Source organism: Epinephelus lanceolatus, chromosome 9 (genome assembly GCF_041903045.1).
Source record: "Epinephelus lanceolatus isolate andai-2023 chromosome 9, ASM4190304v1, whole genome shotgun sequence".
NCBI lineage: Eukaryota > Metazoa > Chordata > Actinopteri > Perciformes > Serranidae > Epinephelus > Epinephelus lanceolatus.
The window spans coordinates 34653691-34677408 of record NC_135742.1 but is presented as its reverse complement, the minus strand read 5'-3'; the positions used below and the strand labels follow the sequence as shown (position 1 = coordinate 34677408).

Below are 23718 nucleotides of genomic sequence, written 5' to 3'. Positions count from 1 at the left end.
AACAAATAGTCAGTTAACTAAGTTGACCGCTACTCTTCCTATCCTCCCTGTGTGTCTGCCGTCTGCATGCTGGCCTGGTGGATTGATAGTAAGAGCTGGAGCGGATCACTGGAATGGACTGCTTGACTCGTGGAGCGCTAGGCTGGCCGGAAAACCTGGAGCGGATTCCGTGAAAAACTGGATCGGCATTTTTCCATGCAGTCCGATCAGATGCCGATGCCCGTTTTTTTGCTAGCATCGGCGACCGATACCGATCCGAATATCGGATCGAGACATCCCTAGTATCTAGTAAGTTCACTGTAGTTACTAACTATTCAGGTTCAGTGCAGTCATTTTCCATTGTTGTTTTAAATCTCTTTATCAATATTATTAATGCACACAAAACGATCCCAGAGAGAGAGACTTTTTTCTGCATTATATTATATATCCTATATGAAATGTCTGTATCCTCACTGCGCTGCATTTTTATAAACACATCTGTTGCCTGCATACAGGTGCCGTTTCGCCATCACACCATTACAACTGCCAAGAAAAATAGCGATGCGCAGTCGACTGGCCTCCAGCACCAGCAAGCACACAAACCATGACCTTGAACAAACAAGCAGCTCATTCTCGCACACATGCTGGGTTTGCCTACAGATGCAGAGAGATGCTAATACTGGTACAGCTTTAAGGAAGAAACGGGTTGTGTAACACAACATCCAACTATATTGACATAATCAGTATTGTCTCATCCTATATCTAATTTTGATATCAATATACCTTGAAAAGACAAGATACAGCAAGCCCTATTTGCTATCAAAATACAATTCATGATATAGTTTGGGGAAATCCACCAGAGAAAAGCAGAGTGAATGAATGCAAACAAATAGATGTTGTTGATGCTGGCTCCAGAAGCCAGTCAAACCCCATAAACACTCCTGTTAAAATCCCCAAGCAGCAGCAGAAATACACATAATACAGCCTGGTCTCTATTTTGGTCTAGTTTTGGTCTGTATAACGAATTTCCCCCTTCAGAAGAACTCTGCAGGTGGTGAATTTTCATATAAGTTACCCATTTACATTTTATCAAGGCTTAAAGTTACACATAATTAAGGGCATGATTTGAGTGACAGGCTGTCTGCAGATAGTGTCCTCTGCTTCTTAGTCAGATCCACCCTATCTCCTCCACAGCTCCACTCTCTCGCCCAAATATGGTCTCTTCTTGCTCCAAAAAACCAAGGTGGTGACAGCCAAAATGCTGAACTTGGGGCTTCAGAACAGAAGTCCACAAACCAATGTGGGATATGTATGACAGCTAATCTTACACTTCATGAATAATCGAATCAAACATTACCTGATCCAGTTTGCTTTGATGACAGGGGAAGGAGAATGTAAATCCCAGAGGTAATGACGCTCCTCCCATGCCCATGTATTCCAGAAAGTCGGCCATGCAGTGCACAATGTGGTCAAAAAGCTGGCACACAAGAAGAAAACAAACAAAGGAAAAAACAACAACAAACATTAGCAGGTCACAAACAATGTACAATCTCTCTATCAGGTGGGTTACCCTCAGTTATACAAAAATGTCTTACATGGTACAAGGAGAGAGAAAAGCACGTTTCTCTATTGTCCCTCTCCTGTGTGTCTCCTTGTGTGTTGATTTAATATTTGTGATAACCATGCAACACGCTCTCAGACATGATAAGTACTGCACATGTCTCCGTTATCAACAACAACATTGATAAGACTATTTTTCTGGTATACTGAAGTTAAATACCTTTATAAGGAAACTAAACCACGTATAAATCAATACAAGTGTTTGATACAATAAACAATTTACAGCACTCCTTCTGTTTGAGGACCGATCTTTAAACATTGACAGAAATAATTCAACCCAACAAACATGGCAGAGGTCCCTCAGTTCCATCCTCTAAGTTGTTGTAAACACTGATTAAGTGAAATACTAAACGACTTCTTTACTTTACCTCTTCCCCTGTGCCCTGCATAGTCTCTTGTGGGATACTGTAGATCTTGTGGTGCATGTCCACATCGTGTTTCTTTACACTTCGCACTCGCACCAGCAGCACCCGAAAGCTGGAGCCCCCAAGGTCCAAAGCCAAGAAGTCGCCATGCTCTGATGACGATAATACAAACAGCAATTCCAGACATGTACATTAAAGCATCACAGAAAAGAGAAAACTGAACTCAACAACAAGTCAAGTGGAATGTGTGTTTGTCTCTCACCTGTTCCATCTGGTGTGTCTCGCACATAAGTGGGAAGCATCTTTACACTCGCCTCCTCATGGGTTTGCTTTGACAGGCCTCGCACCATCTCCTCACTCATTCGTCTCTTCACCTCCAGCAGCTGTTTGCGGCTCAAACGCAAGGTGTCGAGAATGCGCTGACGCTCAGCATTCTGAGCGGCAAGGCGGTAGGCTACTGCGGTTACCATGGCTGCACCCTTCCCACTGCCGCACTGTGACTGCAAAAAACGCACGTCACAGTCCGGCACAAGTCGCCGTACCATTTTGTGGAGCCTCCTGGAAAACCTAGGAAAAGGACATGCATTTAGTTAAATCTTTGTGGTTTTGTATTTTATCTCTATTATCCCCTGTCTTTTGCACAGCTTGTGACAGTTTGAAGGTTTAAAAGTGCTGATTTATGCCAGGTCATTTATGATACACTCATTCAAATTCAATGAAAAAGCTCATTACCAGTAACCCAAATTACTCACGGTGTGTGTGTGTGGATATTATTAGCCCACATTATGATGAGTGAAAACATGAATGAATGTATTAAGTATGCACTCAGTGTTCACTTTTTGCTTTCAAGGGACAGTTTGGATTTTTTGATGTGGGGTTGAATGAGGTCCTTATCCTAAGTCAGTGTGTTACCTCCAGTAGATGGTGGTCAGCACACCCTCAGTTTGGAGAAGCAGGCAGAGGTACTGGCTAGAAGCTAAGCAATGTACTGCTGTGGACAGGGGCAGCAGCAGCAGCATAATTATCATGGCTACATGCCAGACCTAGATTTGGAGACTCTCGCAAGCCGCTTGAAAATATTCTTGTCTTGCTGTTTTATGGTGTGAGAACACTGAGGTTACAGTCTAAAGGTGCTCACAGACTCGGGCGTACTATAAGCGGAGCGGACTCCGCGAGGAATGTCCGCAGTCATTCAGGCTTTCATAGTCGAGCGCACTTCCTCGTTGTAATTTCCTGTAAAAATGTGAATGTGAAAAATACATGCCGAGCAGTCACTGGTGCGCGAAGCGGAGTCCTTGCGGTTGTGAAATCTGAGCTTTGCGCACACAGGGCTTGCGGACGTCCGCTTTGAGCCCGCGTGGACCTCCGTGGAGTCCATTCCGCGTACGGTCCGCCCGAGTATGTTCGGGCCTTATTTAGGTTAAGGCACAAAAAGCACTTGGCTAGTGCAGAGTATTCACGAATCTGGAGTTACTATCATGACACGACTCAGCAAAAGGTATTTAAGCCCCTAAAAAAAACTGTATACACTGTATGCTATATAAAGAACATTTACACCGGTGACAAAAACAGTAATTTCCCCTCACACAACACGAGTGCTGCTGGTCTACCGCTGCCTCAATCGGTTAGTTTGTTTCTGTTATAGTGTGACTTTGGTGAATTTGAACTAACTGTTTGAAACATCAAAGTTACACAGTCACAAAAACTAACTGCCTGAGTAGTTGGTAAAGAGCAGCTCCTGTGTCTCTAAGGCGTGATTACCGTTTTTGTCACAAGAGTCTGGTGGCTTTGAAGACAGCATAAATAACAACTTTAGTTCTCCGTCTGAAAAGGCTGTCTCACAGGAGGGTAAGTCGGTGAAATTATTCTAAATATAGTGCATACTTAAAGTAATGGATTTTTTTTGTGGCCTTTTTTAAGGTGGCTTAATTTAATTTTGCTGCTGCCTCTGTCCACAGCAGTGCACTGCTTTAGCTCCTGTGCCAGTACTGGTGCCTGCCTCTCCAAACTGAGGGCGTGCTGAACGCCATTGACTGTAAGTAACACACTGACTATGGATACTCATCCAAACTATCCCTTTAACTACAGTAAAATCTAAGGGTTCTTTGTTTAGCAGAAAAAAATAGGTGAAATAAATCTCACTAAAAAGGAGCCCTGCAGTTTGCGAGCATTTTTTCAGTTTCAGACATTTTTGGCTCAGCACCTGCACGATTTTGTTTGTGGATGTGCGTGCTCTTTCATTGCTTCTTTGTTTAGCAGTCCTCTCTCTCACCAACATTCACTTTCAATAAGAATATAAAATGCTATGTCTAAAAAACATAAGCATCCATACTAAGGTATTTTTGTGACAGATCAGACGTAGTAACTGTTTAATAAAAAAAAAAGTCAGATACATAATGTAGACTCAACACTAAACAACAACTGCAATTCACTGACTAAACTAAGCTCTACAGCTCAGGTGTTTTTGTGTGTTAGTGAGATACACAAGACCCGATGGCATTTAGCAACACTTACTCTGGATGATTTTTGTAAACAGAGCCATCCACTCCAATAGTGGTGCGCAGTTTCTCGGCTGCTTTGTTATCCCGAATCTGGCGCAGCACTGCCACCAGAGTGGCAGCACACAAATGTGCCGCACGTGTGGATACTATCTGACACACCCTCTGAGTGGCTATGCAGTCCTCAACCAATGGGTTTAGACCAAGGCCCCGGAGCACCTTCTCCGCACTCGCCAGACCTTCGTCATCTCTGCAGGCAAAGCAGGACAAAAATCACAATCACTATAACTTTGACTGCTGGATGGATGAATGGATGGATGGACATGTGACAGTGCCTCAGGAGTTTAAGTTGATTGTCCATTAATCACAGGGCTCCTCCTGCCCATGTGTCCAAGTGTCCTTGAGCAAGACTGTTAACCAAATTGCCTCAGATGGCAAGGCCAGCATCATGCATTGCTACAGTTGTTCGATCCCATCAGTGTGTGATGAATGGGTGAATGAAAAGTGAATTGTAAAGCGGTCTGGATAAAAGCGCCGTATAGATACAGCCGTTGACCATGAGACATCTGCCAGTACAACATCAAGGATTCAGAAGGGTTTCTTTTAACGAGTGCAGCAGATTTTTAGTCTCATCGTCCTGCTCATCTGAGTATCATGGAGATGGATGAATATATATGCCAAACTTAGCAAGGCAAAATTCTACAATTACGATCACCAACAAAATGACAAATTCTGCAATATATTCAATGCAGTGATTTCTAGAGGGGTGTAAAGATTGCTCCAATTCCCTTAAATAATGCCATTTGAAAAATCAAAAAATTGATACTGTGATAAGTTGTCAGGTCAAAGTATAACAAACTGTTGCACTTCTTTAAGTCCTTTCAGACATGTGCTGTTCTTCAGTTCTACAAGGATATGATTTGTCTGCTTCTTACAATCCCACTTTACCCTCACTGCATCCAACCTTCTCACACACCCACACCCACACCCACACACACACACACACACACACACACAATCTGACCTGTCATTCTCAATGGCATAGATGTAGCTAGTGTTGAAGCTTCCAGTAGTGCAGAGCTCCGCTGAAGTCTTGCCCTGGAACAGGAGCTGCTCTTTGGTCATTTTCATCAGGATGAGACGCACTATTTCCCCCATGTACAGGCCGCTGATCATCTTCTCAAACCTGCATGCCAACACAAAAAAGTGGATCAAGATATTGTTACATGCATATTTGCGAAGAGTTTTATCCACACATTAAACCTTGACCTACCAGACACTGTACAAACACATGCACATACAAACACTAATGCAGCTAACTGAAAGCCTGGCAGATGCTGGACTCTCACAAAATCAGTAGAATCAAGTCAAGTCAAATCAATTTTAAATTTGTCCTATACATTACCATCAACAGAACAAGACTCTCATTAAATTCTGGACATTGGCATCATCACGCAATATCATCACTAAAAATACATTTATTCAAAGAGCAACTAAACCCCAGAGTTTTGGCTGAAGTGCCTCTAACCTTGAAAAAAATAGGTAGGTAAATACGTAGGTACTTTATTAATCCCGAAGGAAATTGCATGCCTCTACAACATAAAAAAAAGTATCAGCATGGGCAGGGCCAGGAAGTTGATACTTAAATTATGGGGGATACACGATTTGTTTATATATGCTGGTATTCTCCTTTTTTATTTACCAGTATTTTCTTCATTACATTAATATGTAGCCTTGGTATGATATTGGTGTATAATGTTTTTTTTTTCTATTATTTTATTATGAATGTTTGCAACAAGTGTGGTATGTCATATCATTTGTACAGGCATCATGGGTTTTTAAGATGATTTAAGAATTTTGTGTTGTTTATCAGAAGTCTGAGGAAGAGCCTCTGGCTCAAAATATTACACAGCATTAACATCTGTCTAACAGGAACTACTTGTGTGGATCTATTAGTTTCTACTGGCTCAGTCTAACACATGAATCAATAATAATGCCTACGACTTTCTGTTTCACCTCATATATTTCTTCAGTTTTTCCCTGTTTATCGTGACATGACTGAACAGAAAATGAAAATGAAAATGCACAATAAGGGAACCAAAGTTAGCAAAAATGTGTAGTGCAAAGTCATGCGAAAGATCTTTACTTTTTATTTGGAAGCTACTAGTCATGGGCTAGAGATGCTTTGCTCATCTCATCTGGTTTTGCTCATGTTGTGTGTGGCTCCAGTGATGTGAGCACACATCTGCTTTTCCCAGCACTGGGGCATTTTATGTAGTACCCAGTCAGACAGGCTCAAAGACACTCACAGCTGCTTGCCAGGGTTCAGAGATCCTGCGTCTATTTCCCGGTCAATGTCAGTGCGCAGGTCCTCCAGCGCACCATCATCTCCAAAAGCGCCCCACTCTGTATTAACACACATCCGCCCCTCGTCACCGTCCAGCAGCTCAAGGTTCCTCATCTGCTCCATGTAGCAGGCATTGGTCCCCGTTCCTTGAGAGAGGGGATGTTAGCATAACAATAAGACACAGAGACCCAGAACGACAAAACATTTTCCTGCAGCGTCTCTCAGTCATGTTTGAATCAAATTAATCAAAATGTCACCCTCTTCCATGAAGGCCACTAAAACTAACAATTACTCTCTATTTAGAATATCATACAGTATTTACTCTTTTATCTAAATGAAAAAAAAGCCTGTGGCACCTATGGAGTTAGTGCCATTCTCATGAACATCTGTAGGTGCTCACTGGTGAGCCTGGAATGGTACTTGGTATTAATAATGTTCATAGCTGAGAAGGCTGACTCACAGTGAAGCTATTACCCTATCAACTGGACTCGCTGTGCTCACTGTCTATAGCTGCGACTGTCAGAAAAAACAATGCTCCGTGAAGATTCTTATTAATCATCACTTGGTCTGGGCCCAGACCATGGTCCAACATGAGGTGATGTCCGCTCTAGGAGGTAAAATTCTGCTTTTTTTTGTGAGAATGCTTTAGTATGCATATCACTGTTTAAATAGCTCTAAATCTGGCATATAAAATTACATTTTACCTTGATACTAAAGCAAAGAGGAAAATCTATCAATAACATTACCTGATTGACAGGATAAAGGAGGAGCATCTACCCTTCCTGCCCTCCTTTGGCGTATTTTTCATATTTCAATCTGCACATTTTACACCCTATTATAGTGACAGAGACAATGAATTGTAGGTTCAGCACATACACAGAACTGAGTGGAGAAACTGGAAAAATGCAAATGCTTCCATTCAGGGCATGAAGGCTCACTAGATGGATTAAAGAGCAAGAAAAGTCTGTAAAACACATGCTGTGGCCCTCACAGTCACCACATCCTGAAACAACTTCACACCAATGGGAGATTATTTTACTGTCCATCAGCATGGTCATGTTCGCCCCATCAACATTAGTACACAGTGGGCAGTGACAGACATGGCAAATGTTGGGCAGGCCACAAGGACAATTCATTTATTCCCTGCACTGCTGCTCAGTGAGTATTGTTTCGCTTGCCTCCAGCATCACTATCCAAATGCTCTGCTAACTGGCATGTGAGCACAACACTTGCTGACCTTCACCAACTTGACTTACATTCACAGCTATATTGGACTCACCCACAATGAGGCCAATTTCACAGAGATGATCATCGTAGCCACAGGTCATCATGGTTCCCACTGTGTCATTAATTACAGCCAAGATGTCAACGTCAAAGTCCTGCAATGAGATTAAATTCAATTGTTTACATTAAAACCAACACAGCGTTTGTTAAGTTTTATAGCTGTGTCGACAGGCATAAAGCTTTTGATTTACAGATACTATTTGCTGGACTGGACAAATATTAAGTTAATATACAATATCTTGCAAATATTTAAAAGTATTTCGAATAATTGGATCTTACATTCAAGCTTGTTAAATTTTCATAAATTTGGACCATACAACACTATAAAAAGTAGTTTTTCAGTGTTTTCTTGACATCGTACAATTAAACTGTGTCTTATACAAGTGAAATGTCTTAAAGTGGACAGGGGTGAATTTTGTTTTGTGTGGATGTGTTTTGATAATATTTTTGAAACAGTTGCAAATATTCATGGCTGTCTCTGACAACCCTTCATAGCTCAACGCATCAGCTCCTCTAGTCGTTACCTGGGTCACTTGCACAAGCTGCATGAGGAGGTGGCTTGCACATATAGGTTTTGACTTCAAGTATTACTTTAAGATAGTGCTGCATTTCCATTACCACAGTGGCCAGCAAGGTTCTGGATCACTGGAAGAAACACCTACTGTATGTTCTGATGCAGAACACTGTTAGAGAAGGCAGGCTCCTGCATTGCTGTGTTTGCAATGCAGGCACGTCCCTGTTGGGAGACACATCTCTAAAGGATGTTGCCACCAGGTAAAAAGGTGGTAAGTGTGCACTCGTCAAAAATGACAGCAAGACTCAGACAGAAAGCCACAGAGAATTAATAACTGTGAGCTATGAAGAAGTGTCATTCCCTCAGGACTCTCCACATCATGTCAAGTGGCTACATGACCACTCCATCCATCCTGTATGCTGAATGTGTTTGTTGCAAGACAGAATCTTTACTTCTTACAGTTATGACACTCATTAGACGTGCATGTTTCATCTTGACTTGATTTAAAAACAGGGCTGAGCTCAGCTGCTCCCCACTGAAAAGCTTCTGACGAGATGTGAGTCAGAAGTGATGGGTGGTGTGCCCTGCTGCTTGTTACTGAGAGCCGCCACTGCTGTTTTGAGCTCAAATTACCCACAAGCTACAATCAGAGAGGATAAGAGCAGCAGTCTCCTCAAACTTAGCCTGTCCTTTGTACTCAAATATATATATTATATTCTTTTGTACATTTTTGCTCTGCGGCTCTGCATCCAGAGACTGTTATTGTTGTTGTATATTACTATTTGGTGTCATTTTCTAGTTGCTTATCAGTTTATCTGTCTTGTGTTTTCACTCCAGTGTTTAGTGTCTTTGTGTTTTTCCCACCTTTGTGATTGTCTGCCTCGCCCAGATTAGCTTCACCAGTCCCTCATTATCATTGTGTCCCTAGTGTGTTTAATTATTAGTCTGTGTGCACCTTTTTTTCTGTGCCAATTAGTTTTCATACCCCGATATAAATGTTTCAGCCTGTGTCCTTGTGTCAGTGTTTTAATAATGGTTGGTATTTCTGGTTTTTGGATTATGCTTGTCTCCTGATCTTGTTTTTGCCATCTCCTGATGGATTTGTTTGCTTTGCCTCTGCTTGACCTCCTGTATCACCAACCCTTTCCAGCAAATAAAGACTGTGACTTTCATTTAGTTTTTTGGTGTCTGTTTCATGCATTTGGGGCCAGTTCCTGTGTTGCTGTTATACCAACCAGGACAGTAATATTACAGTTATGGGTTGCAAGTATTGTTCTTAAATTTCTCTGCTTTAATGTCAAAGGCTAAACAACTGTTGCATCTTCTATGTTGCCTCACGTCGCCCTGTGTCAATTGCATTTGAACACACTACAAAGACTACATCCGATGGCCAAGTAGCACGTATGTTCTGCGCCTGCGTGAGAGGAAACAACGCAAAAAGGGAAACTGGAAGTCAGAGGAATGCATGAGATAAACAAAGTAGCGGAGTGAGAGAGTGCTACATCCTGTCAGCCAAGGGGTTTCTTATCTGTGCAGTCGAGCACCGCAGCATCTCCACGGACTATTACATCCAGACGGTCCCAGTGTTTCCTCCGCAGGCTTCACTTCATTCAGCTGCCCGTCAAACTCGCTGCTTCTTCCCACTTTAACCTGAATAACAAACTGGGGCTAGCTGGGAGGCTAGCGGAGGCTAGCGGAGGCTAACTGGCTGTGCTTCCCTCCGGTTATGCTGCGGTTATTCAGGTTCAGAAGTGGAGCCTGAGGAGGAAGCACCGGTTAGCCCCGGTTTCACTACAGGCAGATTCACTCGCTACAGGGGCGAGGGAATAAAAACTGAACAGCCAATCAGAGTGATCTCTCTCAACGACAAGCTCCGCCGCCGATTCAACGTGCTCAATCAGCCGAAATGCTGCTGATGCGCCAATGGTGCGGGACACACCGCAAAAACTAGGGCGACAGACGCTCACCGACAGCCCAACTTTGACCGACGACCAACCGTGGGCTTGGTGTGTCAGGGCCTTTAAGCTGGTTTGAGTGCTGGTTTGGGACGGGCTGGTAATCAGGGCCATGAAACTAGACGTTTCACACTTACCCCTCGCTTTTTGATGGATTTCTTCAGAAGGCTGACCACATCCTTTCCCTCTACTCCGCTTGCCTTGAAGCCTTTGGTCCACGACACCAAAACACTCTGCAAACAGGAAAATAAAGTCAGAGCAGAACTACTATTATCTGCCAATCTAATTTCAGCCCTGTCATATGGTCTCATTAAAATCATTCAACAAACTGTGATTACACAGACCTCACCAAGCATAAACGGACAAAAGTTAAAAGTTGACTCTTTGCTACAAAAAAAACACAAACAAACTGATGTGAATGGCTAATTACTATGTAAATCCAAAAACCATATTTACTAAGAAGCTAGACATACCTGATGTTGTTGTATCACATGAAAATCTAATGTGATATACAAGTGTATCACTTATGTGTTTGTTTTATTGACAATACTGTATAATGCTGAGTACTTCATACTGTAAGGCAGGGGTTAGCAACCTATGACACAGTGCCAGTGTGAGCAGGCAAAGCCATTTTCACTGGCACTTGACACAGCAAATACTGAACTACAGTGTTGCCATGTCACTTCGTTAATGATAACATTAGTGTGGTCCCATAGTTATAAGATGCTAAATTTAGGTGTGCAGTAAATCGGATTAAACAAGCACGGTGAATTATTGTTGACATGATAAAATGTTGAATCTGCATTTACAAAAGACAGCGCACAATTCATTACGAATGATCCTTGAGCTGTGCAGATGTACCGTAACCTGTAACCACACGGAAAAGAAGAGACCACGCCACACCAATATGTACGTTACATGCAAGCAAATCTCACAGGCCTTTCCAGGACAACGGAGATCGGGTTCATTGCCAGAGGAGACTGAGCCTTATGTGAATTTTGCTGTGAAAATGCATGTAAGACGTCAAGGGTAAAGCATGGTTTTTAAACTAAGCAAGAGAAAATCTCAATATCAGATCCATCTCTACCTGCGTAAAATGCTTTCTCCCACCTCATCCCTTCAGTCATAACTGTATGTGACTGTGACATACTGTTATGTAGCTATAGGTGTGCTCCTATTGTCTGCTGCTGCACTGGTTATCATTGCACCATTTTGCATTACACATTTAAAAATATTTAGGAGGACTATTCATATAATCTCATATTCTACACCTGATTTGTGTCTGTATCTGAAGAGAACGTGCCTCTGCTTGTACTTTATTTCCTCTTATTTTGCTTTGTTTGGGACGTTTCTGGGTGTCTACATTTGGGTAGTGGTGTGCAGCCCCCAGCCAATAGCAGCATGAGGTCAAGTCTATGAAAACATAGCAAACAGGTTACACCGCCATCTACATTTCTCTCCTCTGCGCGCATGTGTAATGCTTTTTTAATAAAATAAATGAGTCTCTGTTTGAGTTGTTGGATCAAACAGCCCGTTACGGACAAGTTGGCCCCTATTGTTTAGGCTAAAGCAAAGCTGCGCTAATGTTCACTGTATGGTGTACTGACAAAACTTCACTTCAGTGTTTCTGTACAAGATGATGACGACCAAGTTTCAGATATGGTTAAAATATTACTTTTAAGTAGATAAAAAAACTTGTAAATCACTCACCTCATCCAATTTGGTCTGCTGACAGGGGAAAGAGAAGGTGAAACCCAGAGGCAGCTTTTTGTCCTTTATGCTCAACTTCTCCATGAAGTTAGCCAGACAATCAGCTACGTGATCAAATAACTACAGGAGAGAGAAAAGATAGTTTTCTTAACAACCAAGAGCAAAATTCGAGGGTTTCATTTTCAGTATAGTGAGTGTGTGTTTTCATTAGTAGAAGTAACATTTGTATAAGTAAGATTCATAGTAATAGTAGTGGTGTGGTTGCTGTATTGCTGGCTGTCATTTCTCTTTATCATCTGCAATCAAAGGCCATGTATGCACTTTCAAGCAACTCCTTCTGTTCAGTTTACAGATTTGAAACTGTACAATGAGAAATCAAAAGAGGAGACAACATTTTGGGACAGACAAAAATGAGTGGTAACCAATGACATTATGAAACATGAGTTCAAGATGGACAGTTCTTGAAATAACTGAAACCGTATGACTGATTTTACTGCTGAGTAGCACGCACTGGGGCGATTTGGGACCTCCAAGTCTGAGGCTATGGCTGCAAAACACTACTTAAGAGAGGGACATCAGGAATTCTTTACTTAGCCTGCTGCACCTGCAACCTGGTCCGACTAAGTGGATGAAAATGGATGGATAGTATATGATATTTAGCACCGCAAAACAAAATGCAATTTTTAAAAGGGGGTTTGTTTTCTGTCTGTGCAATCATATTTTATAGACGTGTTACTGTTGACCAATTTTCAAGGTTGGTCAACAGGATTTAAGCTCCCTGTAGTTTGCAGAGGGGTTGAAGCTTTCTAATGGATGGGTATGACGGTATAAAAGGGTATTAAAAAATGGATACCCCCAAGCCAAATGACTCCCGCAGACACTCATCAGACATTTCACCAGCAGTGTGGTATTAATAGGAAGCTCTCTGTGATGCTGCGATGGTAAAGGGCACACTGTAACCACTGTGCTGCTTTGGTGTGTGTGTGTGTGTGTGTGTGTGTGTGAGAGTGAGAATCAACACAGTCTCTGTGTTGGGACTCGAGCACCAAACGTTTGCCCACAGCCCACAGAAGAATAATGTATTATTATTAAACCTAGCACTGGATGTGTGCCAATCGATGGTCATATTAACAACCACCAAGTAAAGAGATACTTCCTAATGCTTCTGCCTATTTAAAGACAATTCTCTGAGTGGCTGTGTGGCAAAATCTATGTAATACTAGTCTATACTGTACATCCTAACCAGTCTGCTAATCCATGAGTCATTACCTTTATATGTGCTTTAGTTAGAACTAAACAATCATGGAAAACAGCCTAAGCTCTTCTTCATGTCCGTACCTTCACACGCCTGAAAGCTGTGTCTGGTCTCTGATCTCAGATACTGGTCCAAACAACATTTAAGGAAGTAGACAGCCACCTGACTCAAAAATGGATGAGTGCATTGTGAGTCAACATGTGCCACTCCACCTCTTTAAGTAAATTAAACAATGGTGTTGTGTGCACTGAATGCAATCTGACATTTTCACACACCATTCTTACTCCTGGCAAAAGCTTTGCTCTGTAAACTGTGAAGGGAGTAATCGTAAAGATAGTGAAAGGTTCTGATAGCAGGGTCCATTTCCGTTTTCCGGTCAGCAAAATATCCAATTTGGTTAAGCTCTGCCATAATCAATGTCTTCTCAAACCTTTTATCAGTCCCTGTTTCTTATATTATCAAAGACCAATGTTGAAAACATGCAGATAATGTTGGCAGATTTTTCATTTACAGCCATGACTGACAGTTGTAACTAATTAAAGTTAATTCTGTCACAGCTACACAATAACTTGCGTCTGTAGGATAATGTGCTCTCCAAGCAACTGACAGTACTCTGCCAAAGGCTGTGAATCAAGAGACACATTACTCAGCCACCGACAACTAAACTGTGTCTTAGTACTTCTACAGAGTGCCAACTCTTCTCTAGAGAAATTATCCAGCTGATGGCATGTTAAATACAGAAGAGTCCCAGTTTAACATATCAGATATATCAAATCAATATTTTAACATGATCTCTGACAAGAGGTAGTGCACTGACACCACAGGTGACAGGCTGTGTTTTGCTGACAACAGTGTATAGTCAGTGTTATTGTGTGTAATGTGTAATGTCTCTTACTTCATTCCCGCAGCCTCTCATGATGTGTTCAGGAATGGCATAAATCTGATCTTCCATGACCACCTCTTGCTTGCCATCAGCCTTAACTTTGACTAGGAGCACCCGGAAGTGGGATCCGCCAAGATCAAGTGCCAAGAATTCACCTTGTTCTTTGTACAAAAACAAAAACAAATTATATAATTACATCATATATTACAAATCTTTCTTTTGCTGGTGCACTGCTATGTTTTTTAACCACCTCCGACTGTCAGTGGAACTGCTTGTAACTTTTGGCAGGGATATGTACTGTATCAGAAGTAGGGCCGCAACTACTGATCATTTTCATAATTGATAAATCTGCATACAATTTTCTTTACTAATCCATTTATCTATTTTGTTCGTAAAACATCATGAAATTGTAAAAAATAAAAATACAAAAATCACAATTTCCAAGAGCCCAAGGTAATCTTACTATATAATGACAAAAACTCTGTCTGTGGGTGTGTCTGTTGTTCCACGTTTTTCTCCTCACTGACTTGTGAAATTTGGCACAGTGGTAGAGGGTCATGGGAGGATGTGAATGAAGCAATATTACATCAATTGGCCAAAGGGGGGCGCTATAGCAACCGATTGAAATTGCAAACTTTGAATGGGCACATCTCATGCCCCGTATGTCGTAGAGACATGAAACTTTGCACAGACATGCCTCTCCTCATGAGGAACAAATTTACCCCAAGAACCCATAACTTCCGGTTATAAAGATTTTCTGCCATTTTGAATTTTTTGAAAAACACTTAAAATCGATCTCTTCCTAGGAAGTTTGACGATCTGCATGAAACTGGGTGAACATAATCTAGGGACCAATATCTAAAGTTCCCTCTTGGCAAAAGTTGGAAAACTTACTAAAACTGAGCTTCTATAAGGCAATGAATATTGCGGAGGGCGTGGCTCATCACATAAAGGTGTATAACATCTCAAGGGTTTCACCAATCACCACGCAACTTTGTAGGCATATGACCACACATAATCTGAGGGGACCCCTCCATTATTGACCCGATCAAACAAAATGGGGGCGCTAGAGAGCTGATTTCTTATCTAGGCCTAACCGCCATATCGATTTTTACTAAACTTGGTAGATATGTAGAACAGGACGCCTCAAGGTGACTGGAGAAATGTAACTCTAATTGGCAACTGGGTGGTGCTATAACAAGAGAAAAATCCTTAAAAATGGCTAAAATGCGACCGATCACTGTGGCTCCCCCCCTGTGGCCAAATGGTTGTTTTTTTTTTTCTAATTTTTGGTATGACTAAGTCATGGTATGGTATGCTGTACATAATCACGGAAACTGTCAGTGTGTCATTCTGTCAGTCAGTCTGTCGTTCTACCAGTGCGCCCCTCTTTTAAGTCAATACAACATATAAACACTTTAACTATCTGCCTTTCAACGTGCTTCCTCAACTACTAATGTACAGTTTTACTCCACTAACTATCCCATTATTGGCAATGGTACTACTGTACTTTCAATAAAGCAATCGTACTATCAAATTCACAAAAACTCTGTCTGAATACATTGCTCTTCCTAATGGGTTCAGTTGACTAATTAAATTAAGTTGACTGTATCCCAAACACACACCATGTGAAAGTGTACGTGGGCAACTGTGCACTCAATGGGTATGGACTAGTGTCTTCAAATTACTCCTTTTCTCTGCCCAACAAACAATAACATAAACATATTCCATTTATAATCTTTTTTAATCCTTCAATTTGAAAAGCTGGAACAAGCAACTATTTCGCATTTTTGCCTGAAAAAGAACTCTGTTGATCGATTAATCAGTCAACAGAATAATTGTTCCAGCTCTGATCAGAAGTGTGCTCGTGCATATGTGTACTCTTATGCGCATGAAAGTAAAGCTGTGAAAAAAGGGGCATCATAATCAAAATGCTGATCCATTTGTGGGCGCAGCTCCTCTTAAAAAGCTCCACAGTGTACCTTGAAATTATATTATAATAATAATACTAATAATAACAATAATAATAATATTAATATAGTCACAGCACAAAGACATTACAGACAAAAGAAACCAAGAAGCTGTCGATGGAGGAAAAAATAAAATGAATTAAAATCGACAATCAGCACTATACAGTTTTTTGTGTGTCTGTAGACATGGTCTTCAGCATGTATAGATTAAAAAAAAAAAATCAATGCATTAATTCCACATAATACGTACATTAGGGGTGTAATGGTACACAAAAATCTCGGTTCGGTACGTACCTCGGTACACAAGTATAACCGAAAGTCGCGTACCGAAAGGTTCGACACAAATACATGTACCGTTACGGCCCTAACGTACACATATATATTCACACCAGGACTTGTATCTACCTCTAAATGAGATTCTCATAAAATGGCTGTTTCAATGTTCTCTAGAAAACATTCAACCACATTGTACCTCTGGCTTCACCTCAGTCACTGTGGTCAAGGTAAGTGCTCGTCAAAAGCTGTGTGATTAAAAAGTCACTATTGAATTGATGTTCTCTGTAAAAACTGAATCACCAGAAATCATTATTCTGCAGCACAGACCTGCTGTCCCACTGCTCTGTATGAGGTTCAAATTGTTGAGCATGTACTAACACATCAGGATCCCACTTTCACTTTTTTAATAGTAGATATTTAGACTGGACTTGTCACATTTCCAGACCTGAACAAAAAAAACAACAAAAAAAACCCCATTTGACTGTCTACATGGCTACTGGATACCACTGGAGGTAAGGTAAGATCAGAGTCAGAATATACAAGGAATTTGACTCAATTTTTAAGTCATTCTCAATGTAGTTACAACAATTTACAGGAAGACACAGCTAAAGACAAGGACAACAAAGCTGAACAAACATAAAAACAAACACACAACCATTAAATACAAGTAGGTGAAAAATACTGCGAAGGAATAAATATCGAATGGGTGAAGTGCTAGATTACTTTATATACATGAAGTGGATGGTTATGTACAGTATTGCATTTATATATGTGTATAAAAAACGCTGAAATTACAGACTGTGTTGACACAGTTTGTATTTTAAACTCGTGTCTATAATTTGTAATTAAGTGGGTGCTTCAATGTGACAGGGTTTTGACACTGTAAGAAATAACTATTCATCATACTGACAGCCTGTGGGAAGAAGCTTGTTTCTGGTTGTTATGGCGTACAGTGTTTTGTCAAGTCTATAAAGAGGTGAGAAGTTGGAACAGGTTGCGGCCTGTATCCTGATTTTGGAGGTGTATATGTCATGGATAAAGGCACCAATGATTTTTTTCAGTCTTGACAATCTGTTATTAAAGGCCAGGCAGCCTAAGCTGCCAGGACCCTATTGTTTTGCTGCATGTTCTTCTTCTTCTTCTTCTTCTTCTTCTTCTTCTTCTTCTTCCGAGGAGATCATTACTTCCCATGCGCGAACAATCACCAAACTTTGCACAAAGGTCCAGTCCCATGCCAGATTGCCTCAGCTGCAAAAACAGGCCAATAGTCCTGATGGTGGCGCTACAGCAAGCCTCTAAAGTTCAAAATTTTGAAAATTCACAACAAATCAACCATATGTGCTACAGATATGCAACTTTCACCAAAATGTAGCCCCAATACTCAATAAGCTAATTGAAACCTATTGCAAATTATGAAGTCCATCACTCTGTTTTTTTCAAAAACGTATTAAACCTATCTCCTCCCACAATTTTTGCTCAATTGACACCAAACTTGCTACAGAGCATCTTCAGACTGTCCTACACAAACAATCCACACACATTTTTGATTTATCGAAAAATTGAGTCAAAATGTTTGACTGTAAATGGTATTGTAAACATATACTTGCAAATTCTTGCTAAATACATTTTCAATGTTCATTAAAAAAGGACTAAATTTTGGAGTCATGGTAGATGATGTTTGGAAAATATCAGAATTTTATTTCAAAAACTGAATTTTTTACAGCATTTTGAATTTCGCTCTCATGCGAACAATTGGAGTCAATGCAAAAATGGCATTTTTAAACATCGGTTTTTCATTTATGGAGCCAATAAATCATTGTTAAAAACAAATTACCAACATCTCCATGCTGTCTAGATGCAATTTGTGTATTTTCGGATTTTTGTCTTAATAACTGAATTTTTGACAACCGTTTGAAATCTGCTTTTACACACTAACAGCTGCTGTCTTGCACACAGGTGACTGGCTTAGTCAATTTGTGAAGCTACATGTGACATTTCTGTTTGCCAATTAGCTCAGTGAGATAGAGGATGGTTCTTGGTGTTGAAGATTGTGAGTTCAATCTTCAGCTTGTGCAATATTTCCATATGAGAAATCTACCTAAACTTTTCATAAAGGCCCAGTCCCATGCCAGATGTCCTCAACTGGAAACACAAGACAATAGTCCTGATGGTGGCGCTACAGCAAGCCTCTAAATTTAAAAACTTTGAAAATTCATAACAAATCAACCATATGTGCTACAGCTTTGGAACTTTCACTTTGAAATTTGCTTTTCCATGGCATGGATGGCTACTGTCTGGCACCCCGGTGCTTGGCTTAGTCAATTTGTGAAGCCACACATGAACTGTCACTTGCCAATTAGCTCAGTGAGATAGAAGATGGACCTCAGTCTCAGAAGTTGTGAGTTCAAGCCTCAGCTAAGGCAGAACGAACATTCTAATGTGAAAGTCCTATGTTCAGGCATCATGCTATGTGGATTAGAGACTACCAAGGTTAAAATAATTATGATCCAGGCAGTTTTGCGGAGAGACAAATACTCTTTATCAACACTTTTCCCTGTTATCCCTTGTCTCTTTTCCCTGTTTATTTGGCTTAGCTATCAGTCAATATGCAGAGTCTATCCAATAGCTACTTTTACATTAAAAAATGTTTTCATCTTTGTCACCATGGATAATGTTTAGCTTTAAGCTAGATCAGGCCAGTTTGTTCATAATTGCTAGCAGTTATTGTTATTCTTACTTTCTTGTTCTTGAGTTTTTTCTTTCCTTTGTATATTATGAGTCTGATTACTTCAGCCACTCATCCACAATTTGAAGGGCATGCCATAATTATATGATGTAACTTCTATGTTGTGATATGCTTTGTTTTAGTGTGTGTTGCTCAGAATTGCCTAATTTTGCCTAAAATTGCCCAGCCCCGACCATTGCTGCACAGCAGCTATAATTGGCTGTCTGTGTCCTGTTTGATGGCCGGGGGGGGGGGGGGGGGGAGAGAGGGTCTCCTGTTGCTGATGATGTCCTGCAGGCCTCTCCGCAGTGCTGCAGGGTCACTGGCTAAAAACTGCTTTTCAACTTTTCAGTGTACAGTAGCTTTTCTTTGCTGCTCTGATCTCCTTCATCGGTGTGTTCCTGGCCTGGTTGTACAGGATTCTGCTCCCATGTCTTCAGGCCGCCTCCTTGCCTGACAAAGCTGCCTGAGTTCAGCCACAAACCAGGGTTTGTTGTATGTGTGGTTAGTCAGTAAACACATGTGCTTACAAAAGATAAAATGTCACTGCCACTTTTTTTGGGCAGGTTTTTGCCACCAGCCGCTGCTTATTTTCCCAGCATTCCCTGTGGCTCCACTGCTGCTGCATCAACGCTTTACTCACATTCAAGTGAATGAGAGGACTGACGTCTTCATCATAATGACCTGGCGTGAACGCTGCATAATTCAGGAGAGGATGAACCACACAGTGAACAGAGTACCCCAGAGCTGCACAGGAAAGTGATCAGCATCCTTTAATATGGTGTAGCAATGATCCAATGTGCTGTCACCCATAATGGAACACTTAGTGTGCTGTCTGTATTTTGGCAGTTCATGGGGGTTGAAGTCACCTTTAACACTGAGCAGGGAGTATGGAAGTTTGTGCTACGTGGATGTTATTTGGTCGGTCAGATGTGTGTAATGCCTCTCTCAATAACGCCTAAGGTGGAATAAACACACTGATCAAAATAAAGGAGGCAAACTCCTGTGGTAAAAAATGGTTTACAGTTCACCACACCTGAGTCTCTGTAAATGAAACGACCAGAGATTAACCCAGAACAGCAGTCTCATATGAATCGCTCTAACATGGGTTTACCATGTGCTCAGTGGATCCATTTTATATACAGTAGGTATCTCTTCATTGAAAAGGGGTATTACCTGTTCCATCAGGAGTGGAGATCACAAACGTGGGCAGCATCTTGACAGCAGCTGTGGGGTTGGTGTCTCTGCACAGGCCTTTGTCCATCTCTCGTCGAAATCTTAGTGACAAATCCATCAAAGTCCTATCTGACAGCTGAAAATGGTGCAGGTATTTGTCCACCTAAGCCAGGGTAGAGAGGAGAAAGTGTTAGATGCATGCAAAGAAGTCAATTTTAACAGTACAGCACTGAGTAAGTAAATAAATAGGGCATACATTGTTAATGAACAAACTAACAAATTACACTAACTAGACAACTCATTCTCTGCATTATACAGAAATATATAACCTGCATCACATCTTTCATTAGAAAAGAAATAGTCATTTATTTTTCTACTAAGTTCTGTATACTGTCTGTGAAGTGGAATATGTCAGTAGCAAAAGCAGCACATTAAATGCAAGGTGCACCTGAAATAGATGCAAAACAACTTTTTTTGTTTGCTCAAAAGCAGCTCTGCTCTTGCTACCTGACCCATAAGTGTGGATATTGTTAATTTAAATTGCTGGGAGCTGTATTCAGTGCTGCTCTGTGGTTCATTCGCTCAAAACGCTGAATAAGGGCCACAACATTTTTTGATTCACTCTTGTTTGCAGTTCAATCATAGCTGGATTCCACTGTTAATGCAATAACACCACCTGCTGCCTCTTAAAATTTTGGTTTCATCTGCAAACCACTTGAAAAGGCTACAAAAAAGTGCTGCACAACATTGTGTACTTCAAAATTTGGACATTTTAGGAAATTCACAATTATTTTAAGGAATAATTTATGTACTCTGACACCTAGCACTAAAAAAATTTAAGAATGGATTTAAAACAAGATGCAAACTGTATCGGCTTTTCTCCTTGGTCACCTTGGCCCCATTGTCTAACCATGTATCTTGGCAAAATATTGAAGACATACCATGTGTACAAAAAAACTTAAGGTTTTGACTCACATCACAGGCACAAACTGATCTGTGCTACACTACAATTTGAAACTGAAAAGGCAGGGAATTGCAGTGTTCAGCCAGAAACAGTTTGGCAAAATCAGGTGAGAATGCCTTTTCTAGACCATGAAAACCACATTTCCCCATCCAATGTTATGACATTCAACAAAAAAGGCCCAGCCTACTACTAGGATGTTTTGTCTTACACAGCAGTTAATCTAGGGGTAAGGAGTGAGTGAAAGAATACAAAATATGGCCCTGGCATTAACCAAAGAAACAGAGACATATGCCACGTTTTGTTTCAGGTGGTCCTTTTTTACTTTTGTGCAAATAAAAGTCAGCATTCTATCTATGTCTGTAATAACTTATTACAGTTATTAGAAGTGCTAGAGGCAGTGCACACAGACAACAGCAGTTTTTCAAAGTTGTGTGGGTAAACAGTGAAGTCCTGAATCATGAAGAGCCATAATTCCTCCAATCCACCATTGAAAGGGAATGACAGCAAGGCAGCAGAAAGCAACAAAAGTAGTAGACCACAGGACACAAGGGTAAATAAGCTCCATTTAACTATTATTCACAAAGAATCAATATCACAGGCCAGTGTACTACAATGCAATTACAATGATATGATTTCTATAAGTGATTGCACAAGACTGTGCTCAGAGATTAATTGCATTTACACCTTTGTTTTTCCAACTGTGTCATGTCAAAAAGGCCTTCTGAAAGTTTTCATAGATAGGTATAGTAACTTTTTTTTTTTATTGTTATTCAACTTTTTTGTATTGATGCTTATAATTCTTGATAGACACTGCTGCTTGCTAGGACTTTTTTTTTTATCATATTATTGTGATTGCTGGTACATAATTGTATCTCTCTAGCCCACTGAATGTGAAATCAGTGCATTGCTGTAAAAGAGAAAGCTATAAATGCAGTAGATACACATATACACTGAATGTATTCACCACCATATGCAATGAAATACTACACATACTGTACGTATGTGTTACAGTATTGCCTCACAACTTCGTCAGTTCACAGCGCTGTTCAAGTACATGGTGTTTCAGGCACTGCAAAACACATCTTGTCCTCAGTCACAGGTGATGTTAATTACAGTGTGGTTGGTGTATGAGCGAGTTGTGACGGGCAGACATCACTGCTTTCATGTCACAACGTCACATGCTAGGAGTATAGCTACCTGCTGAACCCAGTGTCCTGAAGTGTTCACTGTCACACAGTAGGGCGACATCTTCAAATGTCCCGTCGGCACGGACCAAACGTCCCCAAAATAAACAAACCCAGTTGAGTGTTTTACACCAGTACTCACTTTATGCGTTTGGTCATCATGGAGTTCGGGACAGTAGTTAGCCAACAAACTCGGGGATAACATCTTTACTTAGTGATGTGTGACGACTTATGTCCTGCTCGTCCTCCTGCTTTAGACTTGCGCAAAGTTGATCTACAAAAACAGCTTCTTAAAATAATAAATACAAAACAGAAATATTTTCACCCGCCGCTCGTTTTTGCTATCTTAAACTCGCGAAACAACACTCTAATGTTAGCTAAAAACGGAGTCGTACAAGGAAACTTCCAGCTTCCTGAAGTTGGTAGTTTGTTGACGTCAGCCAGGACACATGGCGCTGATTGGTTGTAGGGAAGGAGCAACGTGACCTGTTTATTCCTTTATTACAATATTCCCCATGAGTGCACAGGGCGGTGGACAAAGAGTAGGATCAGAGCCTTGCAGCAAATGCCATCTCTGTGAAGTCGTTAATGTTCGTGTTTTGTCCTTAAGTTGGCATTAAAGGGTTAATTTAACTTGCAGTCATCCTGCTATGTACTTAAGCACAATGTAGACGCCCTTGTGTCGTAGGACTTCTTGAGTTTATCCAGTTTTATAGCTACTCTTACTCTATTTTACAGCACTCATCATTCAGTTCAATATAAGGCCTTTTATTACAGCTGTAGTTTCAAATTACATAGTGCATTATGACTTTCCATACAGAATATTAATGATTATCTTATTAACCATGATGCATTTTACTGTAGGTTAAACCACCCAGCTAAGGTCCACCTCAACCAGCTAGCCGCAACATAAAATGCTGCTCACATGTAATTTCATGGGTAATAATTTGTCAATGATAAAAATAATAATAATAATTTCATGGTATAAAAGTGCCTGCTTTGCACAGCATTTT

General features: G+C 40.8%; 1 protein-coding gene across 1 annotated transcript in view; it reads right to left on the bottom strand.

The window, feature by feature from the left end:
- Positions 1 to 23146, bottom strand: part of hk2 (hexokinase 2) — a 41990-nt gene extending 18844 nt beyond the window's left edge. The window contains exons 1-12 of the mRNA XM_033619720.2: positions 22848 to 23146; positions 20558 to 20720; positions 14423 to 14571; positions 12273 to 12392; positions 10700 to 10795; positions 8089 to 8188; positions 6772 to 6955; positions 5487 to 5648; positions 4479 to 4712; positions 2227 to 2531; positions 1968 to 2116; positions 1337 to 1456 (exon numbers count right to left, since the gene is read on the bottom strand). Coding sequence (XP_033475611.2) covers positions 1337 to 1456; positions 1968 to 2116; positions 2227 to 2531; positions 4479 to 4712; positions 5487 to 5648; positions 6772 to 6955; positions 8089 to 8188; positions 10700 to 10795; positions 12273 to 12392; positions 14423 to 14571; positions 20558 to 20720; positions 22848 to 22910 — 1845 coding nt within the window. The 5' untranslated portion in view covers positions 22911 to 23146. The remainder of the gene's footprint in view (positions 1 to 1336; positions 1457 to 1967; positions 2117 to 2226; positions 2532 to 4478; positions 4713 to 5486; positions 5649 to 6771; positions 6956 to 8088; positions 8189 to 10699; positions 10796 to 12272; positions 12393 to 14422; positions 14572 to 20557; positions 20721 to 22847) is intronic.
- Positions 23147 to 23718: the final 572 nt, after the last annotated feature.